At 38.2% G+C, this 23,421-nt stretch overlaps 1 protein-coding gene across 1 annotated transcript in view; it reads right to left on the bottom strand.

Moving 5' to 3' along the window:
- The window catches only part of PDE10A (phosphodiesterase 10A), a 168,609-nt gene that overhangs the window by 31,125 nt on the left and 114,063 nt on the right, over nucleotides 1–23,421 (bottom strand). The window contains exons 6-8 of the mRNA XM_041460579.1: nucleotides 6,247–6,387; nucleotides 3,735–3,890; nucleotides 1,037–1,087 (exon numbers count right to left, since the gene is read on the bottom strand). Of these exons, the coding sequence (XP_041316513.1) occupies nucleotides 1,037–1,087; nucleotides 3,735–3,890; nucleotides 6,247–6,387 (348 nt within the window). The remainder of the gene's footprint in view (nucleotides 1–1,036; nucleotides 1,088–3,734; nucleotides 3,891–6,246; nucleotides 6,388–23,421) is intronic.

Genomic DNA, 23,421 nt, shown 5'->3' with positions numbered 1-23,421 from the left:
TTTTTCATCTGTGCAATGTAGATACAAAATGCCAGATCAAAACTCTTGCATTCTTCTCATGCAAAAAACTTGGGAAAAGCAAGCCATCTGCTTAGAAGAAGGAACAGAAATAAAAATGGACAAGCTTGAACTTCACTTTCCCTGTTGTGTTTTGTTAGATGTGAAAGACTTTTCAATCAAGGAGAGAGTAATTCTTACATAGGTAAAGCTACAACTGCATGCAATTGCAATTCTACTACCGTGTAATAATCTGTGCTCACTAATTCTGTCTAGATGGGATTGACCACCCCAAAGTCAGTGACTTCCAGCATAAAAGCAGAAAAGATTATTGACTACAAGAGAAAAGCAGGAAGCTTTCTGTATGTCTTCTGACAAGTATGTGAAGAACACCTTGAAAAAAAGAATGTAATGAATTTCCTCCTGGGAGTTGACAGAAGAATCTATTTTAGCATCTTCTCTGAGTTGACAGAATATGTTTAGTTTCTTCTGCTAGCTGAAGTAACAAAACCTATTAGCAATGCTGCTGGGGTTTGCTAGAGCAGCTTAACACTGAAGCTCCATTAGGCACCCAGCTAGGGACAGCATGATGCATCCTTAGTGGCAGTAGTTAAAGGAGCTAGCGAGGATGGCTTAAAATAGGCTTTGCTACCAACACTTCATAATTTCAAAACAAATACCAAAGCAGGAGGAAAGCAACCAGTTAGCCTAGCAGTTGCCTTTCCACAAGAAAAAGAAAACTAAACAACCCTGCAAAGTTGTTAGGATAAATCTGCTTTAATCATTATTTATCTACTTTGTTCAAATTTCTTTCCTTTAGTACAAATATTGTTTGTCATTTGATCCATGATTGCAAGTGAAGAAAACTAGTTCAACGAACACCAAAAATATTAGCATATTTTTCCAGGTTCAAGGAAGGGCTTTAATCAATGCTTTAGCAATGACGTCCAGTTAAATCTAATCACAGTCCATGCTCCTACTAAGTACATTCTGGAAGACAAGATACACAATAAAAAAATTAAAAACCACTGACACTTACTTGTACTTGATGTATTGCTACTGAAGCCCATGCAAGATTTGCTGTTGCAACCTGCAACAAAAGAGAAGAAACTCTCTCAGAAGAAACCTTGAAAATTGCATATCAGTGACATGCCTCTTTTCTCTATCTACCTGCTAAGTAAATTGACTGAGCTGCTTTAGACAGTCAGGCAGTAACAATTAAAGGGAAGACAGTTATTTTGCAAAAGTCTCAGTGTACTTGCTAGTGTTTCAATTTTAGAGCTTACCAATGGTTTTCAGAAGCAGAATTGAGCACCCATCAGCTCAAAAATAGAACATCAAAACAAACATCTCATAAGCTGAGGGATTTAAAAATTACACTGTTGAAAGACATCTGCCATAGAAATAAAATATGCCTTTCTGGGGCTGTATCTCTTCAGCAATAGCTACTTCCAGCTGTAAACAGGCACTGTTTCTCTCATTACTGTTTTGGTGGCAGAAGAACCAGACCTGATCCCTCAGCTCAAGTGTTTAAGTATGACAGTTTCCAGGCAACATTTCAAACAACTGTCATGTAAACTGCAGCTAACTATGATGTGCTACCATGCATAATCTCCTGTCCTTGAAGCACAGGAGCTTTATAGGAACACAGGGAATGCACAAGAGGTCAGTTTTTGCATGCCCTCCTAAGGTATTTTTTATTTTATATTTTTAAACAGAACACTTTGCACACATTTCATAAACATTGCTAATGGCATCCAAAGGCTTTATGAAACCTGAAAATGAAAAGAATGCTTTAGAACATTCAGAAAGTGACCTTAAAATATTTTTAATTTACTAACAAAATACTTTCATTTAGCAGCTAGTCTTTTCCAAGTAGAACATTCATGAACTTTAGCTACAGCAGCTATTTCATATGACATTCATATTTTCATAAAACAATGCATGTCGGAGACTTATCTGAATTGTAGATTGATTAATGTAATAGGACAATTTTAAAAATTAAATACATTGCATGTAGGCTGCAGAATTAATGAAGCCTAATTTTGCATGAATGCCTGTTCTTTGTTCTCTGAGCAAAGACAGTGGCACCACCGCACTAGACCCCTACCCTGACCTCTGTCTACCGGTGAAAAAATACAAGGTGTGACAACAAGTGGCATTGACTACCCAACTAATATACACATATAAACATCAGATGAATGCCAGCGTACTTAACTTACAGATAAACAAAATATACACTTGACAAATGCTGTTTTCCTTCTTTGGGAGGACTAGTTTTAGTATCTCTTGCCTGGATATCTTCTGTCCTTTTCACACATATAATTCCTGCTCAGTACAGCTAAACTGCACCACAGTGTATCTCCTACCACTGTTGAGACAACACACCTGGATAGAATTCACTCCATTTTGTCCTAACTGTGTTCAAGTTCCCTTATCTGGGGGGTAGCAGAGAGAGAAATTCATCTTTACATCAGAGACATCTTAATGGCACATAACATGGATCCTCACCCGGACATGAGAGCAAAGATGCACTTTGAACACCTTTAGTACAGCAACAGCCTTTGCAACATCTTCTCCATTTTCAAATCCATTTGTATTTGGCTAACGGCTCCTAACTACAGATTGACAAATGGACATGTATGGACAACACAGCTACACAGAACTTATATGAACAGAGTAATGCATACAGAACAGTCATGGAAAGGGGAAGATAAGTATGAATGAGAATATCTGGATAGGGAAGCATCAGAAGTTAAAAAAAGCAGAGGAGAGCTTTATGAGCATCACCTAGATTGGCAGGTCATCCAGGTACCAGCACTTCTACCACACAGTTTCTATGGTCATCTAAGTCAGGAGAAAAAGAACAGTGATCCTCACAACTCACAGGGATGGGAGAGGATAGAGAGAGACAAAAGCTATCAGCTCCTAAAAACTATAGAAAAGCTTGACCCAAAACCAGCACATGGTTGTCAACCTAGAAACCACAGAGACTCGGCAGACAGCATCCCTTGTCCTTCTGTTGCAAGGAATTCAGGAGGACCACCTGGATACCTGGAACTGGAAATACCATCTAGACAGACACATCTTGGTGCTGGAGAGCATGTGGCAGTAAAAACATGGATGCAAAGATCAGAAACCTCTTTTGCTTCACATTTGATTTAAAGTAAAATCACTTTCCCCACCTGTGAGACCCCGCATTGATACTTGATAAACCATTGCTGAAACATTGCAACACTCTGCTTTATGATAGGCCTCATTACTTAAGAAGCCACACCAAAAAGTAAACTAAAATAAATTTTTAAATCTTACCATAATGTTAAATAAAGCTGTACTGGAAAGTTAATATTGAGACTCAGGTTAACTGAGCATTGTCTTTTTTTATATAAAGTGATTTTGGGTTTTGATGTTTGATTTACATTTACATTTCATTTACCTGCCCTGTGTTAACTTCTCTAGCAACTCTATATTGAGTTTATAATCAATAAGGAACTTTGAATCTGTTTATCTGCAAAAGCACACAAGGTAAAATTCTTGATGTGTCCCTTTATATTTTACCTCCTCTGACTGAAAATACAAATCACTACCTATTTTCTTTTTAATAAGAACAAAATCAAGCATGAAAAAGATATAAACTCATGAGAAGAGCGAGAGAAGGAAGTCTGGAGTGGGGGGAGGGATGAGAGTAAAGTCCTGACTGTGGTAGGGAAGTGGGCAAAGGCTGCACATGAGCTCACCTCTTGGTGACTGTGGTGGAAGGCTTCTTTGCCCCAGTGACGGTAAAGCTCCAGGATACCAATCAGGTCACCAATTGCTGTGACAATTGGTAAACACAGAACAGATTGGATACGGGTCCCCGACTCCAGTCCAGTACCTTTGGGAAATCGCTCATCCTAGGAAATGCAAACATAATCTGATAAAATGCAAAATCTGATAAAACATTAAGAGCAAAGACATACTGATGTTTTCCTCCTCCTCCTATCTGAGCAAATCTGCAGGAAAATCACAAAAGTCACTAAAACTCATCTCTCAGCATAACTTCCACACAATATATCTACTAAAAAATGCAATTTTGAAGTCTCAGCATTAATTTACATATACAGATAACCTTATTGATGTAAGGCCAGAATTAGCTGTAATATTACACCTAGCTCTGAGTTTGTTTATATAATGCTTTTTTCTCTATTCTCATAGGCAGAAAAACAACACTTTATTGCTAATGCCAGTCCAGATTAAATAAAAACCCAAACAAGCAACACTACCATCCTAACATCCTTTCCTCCAAAAAACCCCAAAGAATTTGTAATAACAAAGAGGACTGCTCAGATCTCAGTATTAAAGAGCAGACAACAGTGCTTGCAAGAAAACAAAAATTGAAACTTGAGGCTAAGGCTTTAGGTTATACAGTTATAATCCTCAACCAACTTTTGAAGATGAAAATGCATTCCCAAAAAGTTACACATGAGAGTAAGCAATCTTCTTCCTTTTCTTACACGTCCTGAATAAACTGGTGCAAAAGATACAGAAACAAATGTTAAAATAACCCTACCAGCTGCTATATAAGGCCCAAATACATAACTTTCAACCCTCATAGAGAATGTTCAAGGCTTTATAGCTTCACTTCCCCATGTAGGAAAACTGAGGCAGACCTGAGAAAGCACCTGAATGTTACAGTTAGTAGGGCAGTCAGTCACTGCCCAGTGTGAAGTGTGCAAGACCCACTTCGTTGCACATCAGTCCTTCAGTACCTGATTCATACTAGATGCTCTCTGCAGCCTGTGCTTAGGCAAGACAGACACCCCTTCTGTTGATCAAAATCTCTCACTTCTCAAAGAAAACAGCAAGTAATCTCTACCTTAATAACTAAGATAACAATCAATGTGAACAAATGACACACAAGAGAGAGTGGTAAACACTTTGAAACATGAGCCTTCTGCTTTCTCTTTTTAGTTCTGTCCTCCCACAAAAAAAGGTCTGGCAAGTCTACCTTTCATGTGCTTCCCTTTCACTGTTGAGAAGCTTCTAAAATCACATGAAGGCAAATCATCTCACCAAAATGAATCTTGCTGTTTGTCAATGAATCACAAATATTAAACTAACAAAAAAGTTCAAAACTCCTCCTCGCTAACCCCATGATTTTAGTAAGAATGTAAAATCAAAATACAGAACTCTTGCATGTAAGGATATCATTACCTTAATTGGAAATTACCAGTAACAATTTAAACCCTTAATTTAACTGAAAAACATACCAACACATAAAATCTTAATAGTCCAGAGTGTGTAGAAAGCACTGACTATTACTACAGGGAAAGCAGTTTCTGCCTTTTGGTTTTGTGGCTCTGTTTAAGTGTACTTACATTAGGCATCAAATTTTTTTTTTTTTTTTTTTTTTTTTTTTTTTTTTTTTTTTTTTGTCACAGTATTCAAAAAATTGTTATTCTGGACAGAACTTAAAAAGATAGGAAACACTGAAGAGAGAAAAAATGTAAACTTCCTCGGTGTTCTCATAAAGTGCTCACACAAAGTACATAAACTAATCATGAAGTGCATAAACTAAACATAAAGTGCTTACACAAAGTACAGCTTAAATACCAATTTCATAAAATTGCACAGATGCAACTAAAGGATGAAGTGTTTTAAAAAACTGAAAAAGGACAGACATACAGAGTGCCAAGAATCATCAGAATATCACCTCAGGAACTTCCAACTCCTGCTACAGAAAAACGCTTGAATTTTGATATCAGTTACATTACTGCATTTTTCATGTAGATCTACTGATACTATCAGTATTCTAGCTTTACATTAGAGTATGCAGAGATAAAAATCTTGTCTAATAACCAGAATTCTAACTGACATTCTGGTCAGTGTGAGTCCTGCATTAAAATTAAATCAAATTTTCAAATTTGATTGACTACATGAAAGTCTTATTTGGGGTTACTATTTCAAGACCAAGAAGACAGGAGTTTTGATTCGTCATTTTTTCCAAGTGACTGTGGTTCCATCATGTCCTTTACCTGACAACCAAAAAACCCAAAGAGAAAAAAACCCCAAACCTTTAAAACTAGAAATAAATGAAATATTCTGCAATTATTCCAGCAGCTAAATCCAAACTCAGATTTACATTCCTTTACTTATCAGGAGAGATGTAAATTCTATCATTAAACATTCATCTCAATAAATATTTCAGCATCAAAGCATTCATTCTAAGAACTTGCTGCAATATCTCATTAAAAAAAGAAAGCTTGTTACCCCCAGAATATCTTCTACTAACAACGTTTTTCTGGATCTGGCTACATAAGCAGATACCGTAGTGCCATGTGCAATGGGCCCTGCAGGAATGAGTCGTGGGTGTCCTTCTTTAGCTCCTGGTGGTGTAAATACACACAGACTCTAGTTAGAAAGAAAAAAAGAAAAGAGAAAGAAAAGGAAAGAAAGAAAGAAAAGAAAGAAAGAAAGAAAAGAAAGAAAGAAAGAAAGAAAGAAAGAAAGAAAGAAAGAAAGAAAGAAAGAAAGAAAGAAAGAAAGAAAGAAAGAGAAAGAGAAAAAGAAAGAAAAAACAGCAATTAGAAAGCATGATTACTTCTACGGTTCTTGCACAACCTATGTAGAATAAAGTAGATAATATAGAGAAACACGGCTTTCGAAGATGAAAAGTAGTTGAATAAACTCTACTTAATTCTTCTGAAATCTTAGAAAATCCCAGTCATCCAGGTAACTCCTGGACAACTCCTGTGGAGAACAGTGGATGATTAAGTCAATTATTATTTATATCAGGGTAGGCCTGCATTTACTTTAAACACATAATACACAGCATACAAGACTCACACAAGAAAACATTACCTTGTAAGAAAAACATGATCTTATTTTTTTTATCTAGGATGCACTCATTTATTGCAATAGAAAATACTCAAAAAGTAGAGATAATATTTAAATTTCTTGTTATATTACACCAGAGATAGATGACAATGCCACACCACAATGTATTAATAACATTGCTCTTAAGAATGGCCACAGGTTGATTAATTTTACTCTCAGAATTTGCTTTCATTAGGGCTGCAATCAGACAGAAGTTGTTTTCTAGCATGGATTACTACAGGTAAAATTTGCGTACGGAAATTCAGCATCTACTATCAGCTGTAGAAAATGAAGTGATGATACGAGGTGCATCCTCTCATAATTCTCCCATGCATACGAAGATGCATGGTCTGTTATAAAGCACTAGTACTAAACAATTCCAAAAAAACTCCACACTGAAACATTCAGAAATGAAAGAGATGCAATATAATGCACCATATGAAAGTACTCCTGCAGTGATGAAGATTCCTTAGCTGTAATGGATTACCAGCATGCTGGAAGGAGAAAGCTGAGACTTTATGCTGAGGGGAAAAAATGGTCAATTAAAAGTATGAAATTCATAGCCAAAACAATATTGAAGTCTATTCAAGAAGAATGAGCAGTCCAAAAATTAGGGTGTTTAGAAAACTCAAAAAAACCCACTCAAGATTCTGACAAAACCAGTAACTGTGTACTTTGTTCTTAAGCAGAAAGTCATTCCCAAACAATTCAGCAAGACAAGAAAGTGAGTGTTCCATCCAGTAATTCATTTGCTAATGTGTGGTATAGATGAAAATTAAACTGTCTTAAAAATAATACGAAAATAGAGCTGCCCCAAACTATTTTAGCACTGACTAAAGTGATTTTTTCAGTTGGAAGGAAAGTTGCTCCTTCCATGGACTAGTTGGTGAATATTCACATTATTTACTCCATTTTGATGTCTTGCACTACAGTACAAGCACAAGAAATCATGGAATTTTCTGTTTATTCTTATTCTAAACCTGAACTTTATTCTTGAAACCCATTTATGCTCACAGCCTCTTTGCGTGGCCTCTAGAAGTAAGATACACTTGAAATGAACCATACAAATTAAAAGAATGCAATTAAAAAAAAAAAAAAAGCAACATCCAAACAATCAAAACCCATCAAATCAATACATTGAATCTGTCAGAACAATCCTACTCAATCTACCAGAATAAAATACCAGAATAAAAAGCTCCATTTACTCTTTCTTGCTTATTATCTAATAAAGATACATATTATTTTTAAATTAAAACTTAGTTTCACAGCTGCTTGCCTTCATAAGCTTCAGTTCGTGTTTTTGCATGCACTTAAATAGAATGAAAAAGAACATTTTACATAACATAGGCAAGAAAAGCACACTCATGAATCATCTCATAAAAAAAAAAAAAAAAAAAAGTACATTACTCTAATAAAACTGAGGAAACCACAGACCTTTGTTTATATAGATCAGTGTTCTGGTATAAAATATTTTCCAAAAATAAAATAATGTAGTAAAATATAAAGAGCATAGAAATACTGAAATAAATATCATAGTTTGATCTGCTATACTATATTCTTAAGATTTACTACTTTAAATATACACTTATAATAGGAACAGTAACACTAAAAAGGTGGTTTCTGTAACAGAGTACTGCAAAATGTAGATATGCAACACAATGTTAAATGTCTGATTGATGCAGCCCAAGTAGTGGAATGAGTCAAAATCAAGAGACATCAGAGAGCAAAGCTGATTTTGCTGATGATGCCAAAGAATAACTCCTGTATTCACACCTTCTTGTATGTTGCAGATCCATTTGATTCTTTTTGCCAAAGTATCAATGCATTACATTTAGCAAACTAAGTGTGCTATTTAAGTTATGTTTATAAAATGTGCTTTTCACACTCGTCTCCTGAGTCATGCCCAGCCCTAAACATAATACAATGCACAAATCTTTCTCTTTGCAGAAAGAGCTTCTCAAAACAAGAAAAAAATGGAAGAAAACCAAACAGCCACTTGCACCAGAAAACAAAGAATTCACTTCTCACACACCTTCAGTAGCCAAAAACCTGTGCTGACATTATGAAATATGGCATGCAAAGGCTGCTTTCATCAGTACAGTCTTTCCTGTGTCCTTGAGTACCATTTTGTCTGGTAAACCCCTTGGTTGCTAACACAATGAAGGACTGCTGTGAAAAAGTTTCCCTATGCTGGGAGAAGTTTGTGAACATTATTTTACTTCCAGCTTCTGCAAAAAAAGAGTTTTGCAGAAGCAATCCCATTCTGCTTCTAAGGGAAGTTGCAAACCTGTGGCTAAGGAGTCAGTGATCGAAAAAATCTTCCAACTACCCAACAGGTTCTAAATTTGCCATTATTCCTCCTGACTGCAGAGGTAGAAATGACTGTGCAGAACAATTGATAATCTTATCCTAACCACGCAGCACTATTAAAAAGAAAGGCAATTTTTCTCATAACCATATATGAGCTGAAATTAATCCATAAGCTTCTACCATTCCACACTGACTTTATACATGCACCTGATAAATTGCTGTGAGTTCCATATTTGATGAATTTAAATCTGAATGAGTTTAAATGTTTATTTGTGGAAGGAGCTAACAGTAGGCCTGTTAGCTGAAGGAGTAAGAAGCAGGGAAGTAGCTGATAAGGAGCTGTCTTCAAGGCTGTAACCAAGGAGACCAAGAGAAGTGAGGAACAGAAGAAAGCCAAGAAGAGAACTTCACAGCTGGATGGAGTATTTTTAGAAAGTTAGTTAAGTCACTGTAACTTTTCACCAGTGGTGTTATGTTGATTTATTGTGGCCAATAGTTAAGGTAAAAAAGTATAAACTATCAGAGTGTATAAAAAGTCGGACATATTTCGTATTAAACAGTTGCCAAACGAGACTACTTCTGGTCTCTTAGTTGTGTCGTGACCACCCCAACAGCGACATTTATTGCCAATTAATTATGTAGAAATGTCTTGAATAGAAGCCAGCAATGGCAAGGTCAGCCAAACAAAACAAAGTAAACTGTGCTCTGCTCTACTATGGCATGTTACTGAAATAATCTCTGAGGCACCCCACAGACACAGCTTTATGGGAATTGCTAATATTAACACTGTCAAAAAACCAGCAGATTTTTCACATCACCTATCCAGCTCACTTTTTTTGTTTTTGTTTCTTGTTTTTAAGAAAGTACTTATGAAATTAAATGTACTGCAGTACTGATAAAATTTGGGGCTCACCTACTTTCTTCTAACTGTGAATGACTCCAGCATTCTTTTAATTTACAAATGTACACTCCAATAATCTTTCACTAGCTCAAAATGTAACTAGAAGTGTGTCCATACAGACATCAGATATATTGCATGCAGCTTCACAAGTAAGTGAAGAAATGAATAAATTTGGCCCTTTCAAATTAACTTGCATTTTCTCAGTTTTTCTGAATATTTTACTTCAAAAAAGACCGTTTGTACTTCTGGTAATGATAATAAACAGTGATTAATAATCAAAATAAGAAACCAGTGGATCTTCATCCACAAGTTAACCAATATATAGTCAATAAAAAAAGGAAATATGGGAATATTAGGACCCCTGATTTCCCAAATACTACACTGATAACTCACAATGCAGTAAAAGGAGACAGCAGGATGCTTGTGCACTGCTCACAGACTGCTTTGCTGCTATTATCACTTGCAGTGAGCCTGTAAGTCAGTATCACAAAGGGATAAATACAAATAGCTCTTTACTGATAATGCAATGTCATTGTCTCTCTCCAGGCAAAAGTTAAGTAACAAAAGATAGTTAGTGTAGAAAGAACATTAGATATCTCTACTACTGATGAGAGAGAAGGCAACCAAAATGGGAGATTCAGTCTGGATCTGAGAAACTACCAAAAGGACAAATATTGGCTTGGAGAGAGAATCCTTTGGAAGCTTCCAGGTTCAGGCATTCTGGTACCTAGCAGTCCACAGGATTCTGAAACTCCCAGTTTTTATCTGTTTACCCTCCTTCCAGACAAAGACAGAACCTCCTTTCCTACATTAGTCTCAACTACCCTATTAACAATATTCTTCCAATAAGTTACATATGGTGACTGACTTCTTTAAATGTAGTAGGCAGGGGAACACTAAAGTCTGACATCAAGAACTTCCTGTACCATGTTGAAACCCTAGAGAACATAAGGTGCTTTCTTTCCTTCCATCTGTGACAGGACACATCGTTCTGATCAGACCCAAAATCTTCAAAATTACTCCTTCCCTCCTAGTTTAACCACTTTGATAAAGTCCACAGCCAAAAAAACTTCTATTAATTTTGAAGGATGTAACAGTGTAGTTTTGAATCCACTAATGACCTATCATGAACACGGAGATCAAGAGGTTCTTTAAAAAACAAACTGAAACAAAACAGAAAGTCCAAAAGAAATGATGACCTTAACAAATGTTTAAACACTGGTGGACACAGACAAATGTTGCAAAATTCACTGTTCCATCTTGGTGGTATTAGGTTATATAGTTGAACTCAATAATCTCAGAGTTTTTTTCCAACATAAACATTATATTGATTCTATTCTATGACCCATGTTTCTTAGGCACTCTAGGTATAGACAACACATTGTTGTCTCTAAAATATTTTAAAAATACTAATGTATATACAAGCCTGCCAGTCTACAGGAGTGCAGAATGATGCACTGTAACTCTTTCTTGAGGGATGTAAAGATGACAACATCCTCAATTCACACATAAACCCACCAACTTGACTTTCAGACACATAACAAGATCAGTATATAGTCAATGAGCCATAATACCATGGTTTTTGGTACTCTTTCCTTGGTACTATGCACTCAGTCTAGTAAAATTATTAAGTAATTTATCTAGAATCTCTTATTGTGGCTGAAAAAGCCTTCTTTACTCCTCACTTCTAATAGCCAAGAGCATGCACATGAAGAATTACACATTAAGGTGTTCATCTTGTCATGCTGGTGTCACTTGGCCCCATTCTTGTTTTTTCTAGTGAAAATCTAATGCTTGATGGAGACAGCAGATTAAAATCCCCATAAAAGATAACATGAGTAGTAGCAGCAAGTCTCATAACACAATAGCATCCACAATACTTGGCAGATATTATTACAGCACTAAGAAAGTAAGAAAACTGCAGTTTTCAGTGATTTCAGTCTAGGGCTCTTCTAATGAAGATGACAACCACAAGTATAATTGATGCTCTTTTTCTTGTCACTGTTGTAGGCAGTTTGCTGGAATACAGCTCAACACCAAATCCTATCTCACAAAAACTAGAAACCATTCAACCAACTACATAAAGTTCGTCAGGATTGGAATTAAACTGCAAACGTACACATCATCATCATCTTCATTATCATAATTTCACAAACAATTATTTCTTCTTTTCATATAACTACTTATAACTAAGCAAATGACAATAATAAACCAACTTTTCTAAAATGTCCTTGCAGAAAAGCAGTCTGGATAAGAACCCGGTTTAATGATTAAAATGAAGGATAAGTACACATGTGACAAGCATTCTGCTAACAAACTCTTTAGGTGGTACAGGTGACTGGCTCTTGATCTAGTTTCTTCCACAGCACAATCTGCTGATAAAACTGGTCCTAAAAATGCTTAATGGGAAATCATTTAATATTCAACAGACATTAAATGAAAGCCTTCATACCAAATCATTGCTATGTGATTTGATGCTTGGGAGAAATAAAAAACTAAAGAGAAAATGGAAATTGATCAAGCTGATATTAAGTGAGTTTAATGGCCTCTGGTGCTCACATCTGTTTCTGTTCAATAACAGCAATACCTTTGTATTCTTGGTAAAGGACAACTTAAATGTAAGACCACACAACTGAATGATAAAATTATCTGCAGATATTTACAAAGGCTGTGCCCTAAGGCCTGGATTTTTAGCAAGAATAAAGCACATCATAATAGGCAACGATGACCAAGAAAAACAAACTAATATAATTGATTTGGAAATTATTCACAGCCAAACCCCTGGCATTTGTTATCTGGCACAGCTGAAGTAGTAGCCCAATACTACCATGCTAAAATCTTAAAGAGCTTAGATAATTATGTCCTGGGTTTAAGCACAAGTGCAGCAGTCTCACTGTATGAGGCACACAGGGATTAAAGAAGAAGAAAACACCAGTAACTACCACCATCGTTTATAAAAAACTTGTTTCCTTTGCAATATATCACAGTGTATTAGAGGAGATTTGCAATTTTAAGCCACATAGTATTCACAAATGTTGGGTACTTGTGAAATGAAGATGGTGCACTTACACTTACTGTAGAATGACTAGCAGTTGGGTTTGTTTTGTTTTTCTTTTTTTTTTTTTTTTTTTTTTTTGGCAGGGATGTTATGTGTTCACCCTTCTGAATAGTATTGATTTTTAACTGCACTTAACTCCTGGAAAGTTTCCAGTTGATTTACACAAGAAAAACACAAGAGTTATAGAAGTTCATTGACACAGAAAACCAAGTTGACATGCCTCCCTACCATCTCTTCCATTTTAAGGCATGTCAGCTAAGCATTTTTCTCAGACATTTGGCCAAACAGGTCCCAGACACTCCTCCAGGGATGAGGATCCCTGAGCTTGCACAAGCAAAAAACTGTCATGCTTCATTACAGGCACAACTGAGGAAGTTTTCCCAATGCCAAATCAAGCACACTGCTTCTTGCCCTACACACCATAGGTATGAGAGATGATTCCCTTCCTCTCTGCCTTATCCAGGCATATCTTCAACCCTCAACTTTCTTTTCTTTAGACTAAGCAAAACCCTTCTTTTGTTTCCTGACCATTCTCTCTGGTCTCTTCTGAACTCACTTCAGCTCCTCCTATTCTATTTTTTTTCTTAAAGTGCTGTGTTTAAATAATGTTTTATTCCATCTGGGGCTTTACCTGTAGAGAGAGAAAAAGGAAAAATACTTTACACTAGGACTAGAGTTCTGTTTGTGGTACCTAATGAGTGTATTTTTTGATGGACAATAATTATTGCAGACTCATTTTTACCTTCAAATTAAATTAAAACCCTTTAATCTTTCTCAGAGTCATCAACTGCCCTACACAGAGAGAGGCAATATGTGGAAAGCTGGGCACTTTTCTTAGCTGAATCATTGTCTGGTTTCTTCTGATCATGTTCCAGAGGCCATTCAGAGAGCCATTCAGGAATGGGAGATGGAGCTTCCTTTGTTCCTGAGTGACTAATTATAAGAGGCCTCTGGGGAGCATGATGACCTGGAGCACAGCAAACAGGAGCGGGCAAACAGGGGCATGGTCATGGCAGTTTGCACAGCAGTTTGCAAAGGCAGAGCAAGCAGGCAGGGTTGCAGGTCTTCTTGCTATTAAGGTGTGCTGTGTGTTGTTTGAGGTGTTTTTGTTTGGCTGCTTGATTTCGGGCTTTCTGCTAGTAATGGTTTTAGCATGGTCAAAACTGTGGCTGGTACAACTGTATGTGACCAAGTGGAGCCCTCCAAAAAGGATGTGTCTGTACAGACCCATTCCTGCCTGGAGTGTTTCAGCTTATCTGTGGTTTCAGTGGGTGTTATGGAGGAGGCCTGCCTACGGTGTGAGCAGGTGAATGACCTCCTTTCACTGGTAGCTGAGCTTAGGGAGGAAGTTGAATGATTAAGGAGTATCAGGGAAAGTGGAAAGGAAATAGACTGGTGGAGTTCAGCCCTTACCTCTTTAAGGGAGGCCCACCAACACTCTCAGGCAATAGAAGGGCACCTGGTAGATGAAGGGGAGTGGAAATGGGTCTCTGCTTGGGCAGGTAATAATAAAAATTCCTCCCGACCCCCACCCCTAGCCAGATGCCACTTCAGAATAGGTAGGTATGAAGCACTGGATCTAGAGAGCCAGCCAGATGATGTGGAACAAAATGATCTGCCCAGTGAGTCTCCCAGTTATGACTCATCTGTAAGACGGATCACCACCTCTAACATCAAGAAGAAAAAAAGGGTAATCATAGTGGATGATTCCCTTCTGAGGGGAACAGAGGGCCCCATATGTTGACCAGACCCATCCCACAGGGAGGTCTGCTTCCTCTCTGGGCACGAAATATCACTGAGAGACTTCCTGGGCTGATTCAGCCCTCTGATTATTACTCACTGCTGATACACCATGCTCTCAGTGATGAGATTAGAAAGAGGAGTGTCAAGGTGATTAAAAGGGACTTTAGGGCACTGGGTCAAGTGGTCGATAGGACAGTGGCACAGGCAGTGTTCTGCTCAGTCCCTTTGGTGGCAGAGAAAAATGATGAAAGAAATAGGAGAACTCACATCATTAACAAGTGGCTCAAGGGCTGGTGTCATTGGCAAAATTTTGGATTCTTTGATCATGGGGCAACTTTTCCAGCACCTGCTCTACTGGAACCAGATGGGATACATCTCTCTGTTAAGGGCAGAAGGTTTTTAGCTCATGAACTGGCAGACCTTTTTGAGAGGGCTTAAAATAAGTCTGAAGGAGGAAAGGGATGCATCTGGGCGTCTGGAAGCAGGCCCAAGGCCTGCATTAGGAGAGAAATCAGCAGCCCAGCCAAGGTGCATGTATACCAACGCACGCAGCATGGGTAACAAACCAGGAAGAGCTGGAGGCCATGGTGCAACAGAAGAACTATGATGTAGTCGCCGTCACAGAAACATGATGGGATGACTCACATAGTTGGAGCACTGCACTGGATGGCTACAAGCTCTTCAGAAGAGACAGAAAAAGGAGAAGAGGTGGAGGGGTAGCCCTTTATATGAAGGAAGCTTTTGATGCCATAGGTATTAAAACAATGGAGTCGAATGCCAATGGGTGAGAATTAAGGGGAAGGCCGACAAGGCTGATATCCTACTGGGAGTCTGTTATGGTCCACCCAACCAGGAAGAGGTGGGCAGCTTATTCTACAAGCAGCTAGATACTGTTTCAGGATCATCAGCCCTTGTTCTTCTAGGTGACTTTAACCTACCAGACATCTGCTGGAAACTTAATACAGCAGAAAAGAGGCAGTCCAGGAAATTTTTGAAGTGTATGGAGGACAACATTTTGTTGCAGCTGGTGGGTGAGCCTACCAGGGGAGGGACTATGTTAGATCTGCTGTTTCCAAATAAAGATGAGCTGGTGGGAGATGTAGTGGTTGGAGGCTGCTTGAGGCAGAGTGATCGTGAAATTATAGAGTTGTTGATATTTGGTGTAATGAGGAGGAACACCAATAACACTCTTACACTGGACTTCCAGAGAGCAGACTTTGGCATACTTAGGAGACTTATTCAAAGTTCCTTGGGAAGCAGCCCTTAAAAACAAAGGAGTTCAGGAAAGGCAGGCAAGCTTCAAAACAGACATCTTGAGGGCACAGGAACAGACTGTCCCTGTGTGCCAAAAGATGAGCCGACGAGGTAAACGCCCAGCTTGGATGGGCAAGGAGGTTTTGAAGGAACTTAAGAATAAAAGGAGGATGTATCATCTTTTGAAGGAGAGTCAGGTCTCTCAGGAAATATTTAAGGGGACTGCTAGAGCACGTAGGAAAAAAATTAGGGAGGCCAAAGCTCAGTTTGAACTTAAAATGGTGACTTCTGTAAAGGATAATAAAAAATGTTTTTAGAAATATATTAGTGGTAAAAGGAAGGGTAAGACCAACCTTTGTTCTTTACTGGATGAGGGAGGGAACTTAGTAAATGCAGATGAGGAGAAGGCAGAAGTGCTTAATGCCTTCTTTGCCTCAGTCTTTAGTAGGAAGACAGCTTGTCCCCAGGACAACTGTCCTATTGGGTTGGTTGATGGTGCCAGGGAACAGAATGGTCCCCCCTTTATCCAAGAAGAGGCAGTCAGAGAACTTCTGAAATGCTTGGATATTCATAAATCCACGGGACCAGATGAGATCCATCCCAGAGTGATGAGAGAGCTGGCAGATGAGCTTGCAAAGCCACTCTCCATCATTTACCTACAGATTTGGCTAACTGGCGAGGTTCCAGATGACTGGAAGCTGGCCAATGTGACACCCATGCACAAAAAGGTTGGGAAGGAGGATCCTAGTAATTATAGATCAATCAGCCTGACCTCAGTACCTGGCAATATAATGGAGCAATTTATACTGAGTGTCATCATGCAGCATTTAGAGGATGGCCAGGGTATCAGACCCAGTCAGCATGGGTTTAGGAGGGGTAGGTCATGTTTGACCAACCTGATCTCCTTTTATGACCAGGTGACCTGCCTGGTGGATGCAGGAAAGGCTGTGGATGTTGTCTGTTTGGACTTCAGCAAGGCCTTTGACACTGTCTCTCACAGCATACTCCTGGAAAAGGTGGCAGCCCATGGCTTGGACAGGAGCACTCTTTGCTGGGTTAGGAACTGGCTGGATGGCCGGGCCCAGAGAGTGGAGATGAACAGTGCTGCATCCAGCTGGCAGCCAGTCACCAGTGGTGTCCCTCAGGGGTCTGTGCTGGGGCCAGTTCTGTTCAATATTTGTATTGATGACATGGATGATGGTATTGAGTCTTTCATTAGTAAATCTTCAGACAACACTGGGAGCATGTGTCGATCTGTAAAGGTAGGATGGCTCTGCAGAGAGACCTGGAATGGTTGGATAGATAGGCAGAGTCTAACAGGATGAAGTTTAATAAGTCCAAGTGTCTAGTCCTGCATTTTGGCCACAATAACCCCCTGCAGCATTATAGGCTAGGGATGGTGTGGCTGGACAGTGCCCAGGCAGAAAGGGACCTGGAGGTACTGGTTGACAGCTGGCTGAACATAAGCCAGCAGTGTGCCCTGGTGGCCAAGGCGGCCAAGGAAATCCTGGCCTGTACCAGGAATAGCATGGCCAGCAGGAGTAGGGAGGTCATTCTCTCCCTGTACTTGGGACTGGTGAGGCCGCACCTTGAGTACTGTGTCCAGTTCTGAGCCCCTCAGTTTAGGAAGGATATTGAGACACTTGAGTGTGTCCAGAAGAGGCTGGTGAGGGGCTTGGAACACAAGCCCTATGAGGAGTGGCTGAGGGAGCTGGGCTTGTTTAGCCTGGAGAAAAAAAAAAGGACACTCAGAGGTGACCTTATCACTCTCTACAACTTCCTGAAGGGTAGTTGTAGTCAGGTGGGGGTTGGTCTCTTTCTCCAGTCAGCAACTGACAGAACAAGAGGTCACAGTCTCAAGCTGCATCAAGGGAAATATAGGTTAGATATTAGGAAAAAGTTTTTCACACAAAGGGTGATAAAGTACTGCCCAGGGAGGTGGTGGAGTCACCATCCCTGGATGTGTTTAAAAAAAGACTGGATGTGGCCATGATTTAGTTGAGGTGTTAGGGAATGGGTTGGACACAATCTTGAAGGTCTCTTCCAACCTTGTGATTCTGTGATTTTGAAATCTAATCTGTTCCTACAAACATAACTGCAGTCCTATATTCTTTCTTCACCCATATTAAGCAAAGCCAGATACCTAGATAAATCTTTGCAGATTAATGCAAAACAACCTCCCATTCTCATAGTGAAACACAAACAACTGGACTCTGTCTAGTTTTCTAGCAATTCCTGCATTCTACCTATAGTATATGATGATGTATGCACAGACTGGGGAATGGGAATCTGGAGAGCAGTGCTGAGGAAAAGAACCTTAGGGTCCTGGTCGATGCCAATTTGAACATGACTCAGCAGTGACCTGGCAGCCAGGAGGGCCAACCCTCGCCTGGGTACAGGCACAGCATCACCAGCTGGGCAAGGGAGGGGATTGTCTTGCTCTGCTCTACACTGGGGCAGCCTCATCTCAAGTGCTGGGGACAGTTTTTGGTGTAAAAGAGATCTAAATCTGAAAGTGGGGTTCCAAAGGAAGGGCACAAAGATGATGAAGGGCCTTGAGGAGCAGCTAAGGGCACTTTGTCTGTTCAACCTGGAGGAGGAGACTGAGGGGAGAGCTCACTGCAGTTACAACTTCCTTGTGAGGGGAAGAAGAGGGGCAGGCACTGATCTCTTCTCTCTGGTGACCAGTGACATCACCCTAGGGAATGGCCTGAAGTTGTGTCAGGGGAGGTTTAGGTTGGGTATTAGGAAAATATTCTTTATCCAGAGGATCGTTGGGCACTGGAAAAGCTCCCCAGGACAGTGCTCACAGTACCAGCCTGACAGAATTCAAGAAGTGTTTGGACAATGCTCTCAGGCACAGGGTAATTCTTGGGGTGTCCTATGTGAGCCAGGAATGGGATTTCATTGGTCCTGGTGGGTCCCTTCCAACTCAGGATATTTTATGATACTATATTAATCGTGAACACATTCCACAAGTCCATTTACCCGAATATTAAATTAAACAAGACCAAAATTTCCCTAAAATACATTTTGACAGTTATTTATTTCTTTCAGCTTGATAATTTATTGACTCAAATTTAAACTCAAATACTGTAACTAAACAAGAGCTTTCATTCTCCATTGAGTATCGCTATTCACTGGCAAATAAGAAAGCAACAGATTTCTTTCACTTTAAATTTAAAAAAAAAAAAATCCATTGTCTTAGAATTCAAGGACCAAAGTTTCCTGAATTGACTTGCAACTAGAAGGATTTCACCTGGAAACATGTCTGAAAGACTCAAATTTCAGAGAAGATGCCTATGCATTCAAAAACCAGAGGCAGTTAGCAAGCAGTACATGTTTTTTACTGGGTTCTTAATAATTCAAATCACCCACCTCATAAACTCACCAGGTGGCACTGCATACACATCAAGCAGCAACAACTTTTGCATGACCAGAAATTCAAGATGGCTTAATAAAATACACCCTGAAGCACAGAGTATGTGCATATATTTGTAGCCTCGCATAATAATTTCTTACAATAAAGCTATTGGAAACTTCTGTCTGAAGCGAGGATAATCTGTTTGTCAACACAATTTGCATAAGGAACACAAGACCAAGTAAAAGCTGCTTTAAGTGTATGCCTGTTAAACACAAACTCATACATCTTTATGTAGGAATCACGGTGTAATAATGAGGCAAATTATTCATACAAGTAAGAACTATAAAGAAGTATCTGAAAAATTGATTAATATAGTAATACATTAGGAACTCTGTAACTGTGATAAGTGTTTTAGAAATAGTGCCTTGTAAAGATGTCAGCTTATGGACTTAAATGCCTAGCTAGCATGATACTTAGGCAATTGATTTACACACACAGTATCCAATATGAGGATTTCAGTAAATCCTTTACGTCATGTTTGAAGATGATAGTTAAGATCATAACAGGAGAATTATAAACTGTACATTCATCCCCATAAGAAATAAAAATGAAAATAAAGTCAAGTCCTTTGCTGGAGAGTTGTGAAACATTCCAGTCTCATTTGGAAGTGTTTCTGCTCTCCAGTATATAGTATTTGTAAAATGACTGCTATGTACCTTAAGAAAAAATAACTCTATTTGCATAACTACACTAACCCATGGACAAAGATAATCCTTTAGATATGAAGAAAGTTCAAAAACCAGAGGCAGTATGGGTCTAGGTCTGTTCAGATTATGACCCTGATGAGGAAGTGCTACTGTTTTTAGCACAAGTACTTTGCAATTCATTCTAGCCTATACATAGCACAGGCAGAACCACTGGGCGACTTCATGGGGAAGGAAGGAGCTGGGTATGCAAGGGGGGCTTACTTACTAGAGGGCAATTGTTTGAAAAGCTGAATCACCATCAGAACACTCTCAGTTAGGACTGCACCGAGTGGTAGTGCTTCCAAGCAATTTGAACACCCAGAAGAATGCTAAAATAACTGAACTATTCACACTGGAACCATTCTGGCAGCAATTCTAAGTAATACTTGCATAAAGAAATGCACTGTAATCTGCAATTGATGTGGCATCTTCTATTTCAAGTAAATTCACTCAAGTAAATATCCTGAAGGCATTTAACCTGAACTGTCAGCCAGAAGTTACTTAGTCCCTATGCTGTTTTCCAACTCTAATACAGTATGTAGACTTCAATAGAGAGAAAGAAAATTAGGCTGTAAAGGAACTTTTTATATGGACAGATATTCTTACAAACTTACTTTTGTGCTGTTAAATGTCAAAGGATTTTTTCTATTGTCCTCCTTTAAAGGCAAGTGTATAATCTATGTTTTGCAAAAAGAAAGGGACTGGCTAATCTAGAGCTTTTCCTCAGACTAGATGAATTTTCTTGCAGTTCTAATGTAATTTTCATGTTAAGAAAATTCTGCATATATTAAATACAGCACCAAAGAATTATTTACTATCCACTCTTAATAATCCATTAAAAAAGCAATTTGCAATGATATCGCAATTTTCTTAATATTAAGAAATAATAGCAGAAAGTATGTAGTAATAATTTACTAGTTTTCATTTTGCAAAAACTAAGCATTTTTGTAAAATGAAAATTATCTTATATCCTAATTAGAAACTCACTACATAATCCAGGCTAAAGGTAGCTAAGGATATCTCATCTTGCAAAAATGCTCCTTTGATGAGATTAATACAAACCAAAATTCTCAAATCTGGATTAATTTAAACAAGCAAAAGTATACCTATACACATTTAAAGCAGGAATTGAAATGAAGTAGAGTTAGTGCTTGTGCTTCAGATTTGGTCATAAATTCCCTTACAGAATATAGTCAGAACATGCATCACTAAATATTAGAAAACCATTTGAAAGCAGTTATCTACTTGTTAATAGGTTTCCTCCATTTTTACACACTCCTATCCCAAAACTTGACTATCAAAAAGATGTACACACACACAGACACTCCTAGCTGGATAACAAACAGATATTTCCTAAGCTAACAAAAAGCCCAACGCTAAATTGAGGGGGGTAGAGTCAGGGGGTGGCAGTGGGGGGAGGGGAAGGATTTTGCCAAATTTGCAAAATTCAAGTCACACATTTAGCACCAAAATATTAAGCCACCAAAAAGCAGAGACTGTTCTTCAACACATGGCCATACATAGTCAGCAAGTACTTAATCCAGGCTAATCAAAAGGTTTAATTTTTTTTTAAATTTCAGCTTAAAGAAATGAAGCTCATTCCTGCTTTTGCTATACAAAATCTTTTTTTTTTCCCCATTAAAAAAAGACATCTAACAAAAACAAATGAAACAACATTGCCAGTGCTCGCTGGGCAATGGCTAATCTCACTTGGATACATCCTTTAAATGAAATATTCAAGATACAAGGGCTATCCAAATTAACTTACAATGTCAATTTATTATAAGAAATAGGCTAATGCATTACCATTTAGTAACAAGACTCCAAATATGAGTTTGGCCCAAAGCCCACTAAAGTGAATGGAAAATCCCCCACTAGCTTCAGAGGACTTGGGATCAGTCCCTATAACAACTACAAGAAGAACATTCCATTTTAGGTGATGCAGCTACACAGCAGTGGTTAATAAAGTCAGTGTGAGTTTTTAGTGGTTGAAGCTTTTTTTCAGGAAAGAGTTGTACTGGACTACTGTGAAGCAAATAGGTTTATCTGTCCAAAATGTTTTTAAAAAAAAAAAAAAAAAAAAAAAAAAGAAAAGAAAAAGCTGAAGGTCATATAGTACCTAGGCCCTCAGGGCATCAAAAGGCTGTGAGTAGTCTCATATTATGTCACACTAATATAATAGGATAAACCATAGCAAGAATTCTCCTTGTCTCAAGCAGTAAAGTTAATTTTACTGTAATCTTTTACAAAGCATTTAGAGATGAACATGCTCAGCTAGCAGGCAGTCACTGCCACCAAAGCTGTCCAGCACTGTGCATTTGGGATTGAGGCTGAACTTCCTGAAGGTTCCTGCCTCTGGCAGCAGGAGGGAGATTTTCAGTGACTGCTTGCATCACTCCCTACCTATGACAATGAATGTCACCTACTAATTAGAACCAAAGATGGCATTCACAAATGATGAACAACATGTTTCTTAAATTATACATCTTGGTGAAAGAGTTATTTAAAAATATATGCTATTTATATGCTTAACAGAAGTCATTGAAAGAAAAAAGATTTTTTAAATAATAAAGTGGCTTATCTTTATTATATGAAACAGCCATATCACAAAAAATGCAAACCCTCATTTGCATTTCTTATAGCAAATTTCTGTATGGGCCTTCTTCCACATCAAATTACTTGCAGGTTTGTACATCTTCAATTCAGTTTCCACTCCTTCAAAAATGTAATGTTTACCATTTTTTCTGAATTCAAATATTGCACAAAAAGCAAAGGAAATTGGCTAATGGACTATACAATAATAAGCTATTAAAACTGGCTGTGTAAAGTAAGGAAAAAAACAATGAGAAAAAATATTTTCGTCTCTAGTCACTCCTTGTTTCTTGAACCAATAAAAGACATAGAATTTCTGATAAATTCTGATTTTTAATTTGAGGGAACTGACTGAAGTACTAGACTGCATTTTCTTCTGATAGCCAAAGTCTTGTATCATGCAAAGTGTAAAAATTAAACTGGATAGAAAAAGCTGCAAGGTATTCTAACATTCAAATAACAAAAGAACAAATATTGGACTCACTGTCATTTGAATTATTACATCAGAAACTAAATTTTAAATGTATAATTTATTTTATGTCAACCAGAATCTACATCTGAAATCTACATTACCTCACTATCAAGTTGCAGCTGACAATTA

This window comes from Pyrgilauda ruficollis, unplaced genomic scaffold, assembly GCF_017590135.1.
Source record: "Pyrgilauda ruficollis isolate IOZ18807 unplaced genomic scaffold, ASM1759013v1 scaffold145, whole genome shotgun sequence".
NCBI classification, from domain to species: domain Eukaryota; kingdom Metazoa; phylum Chordata; class Aves; order Passeriformes; family Passeridae; genus Pyrgilauda; species Pyrgilauda ruficollis.
Note: the sequence above shows the minus strand (reverse complement) of the source record. Positions and strands in the feature narration are given on the sequence as shown.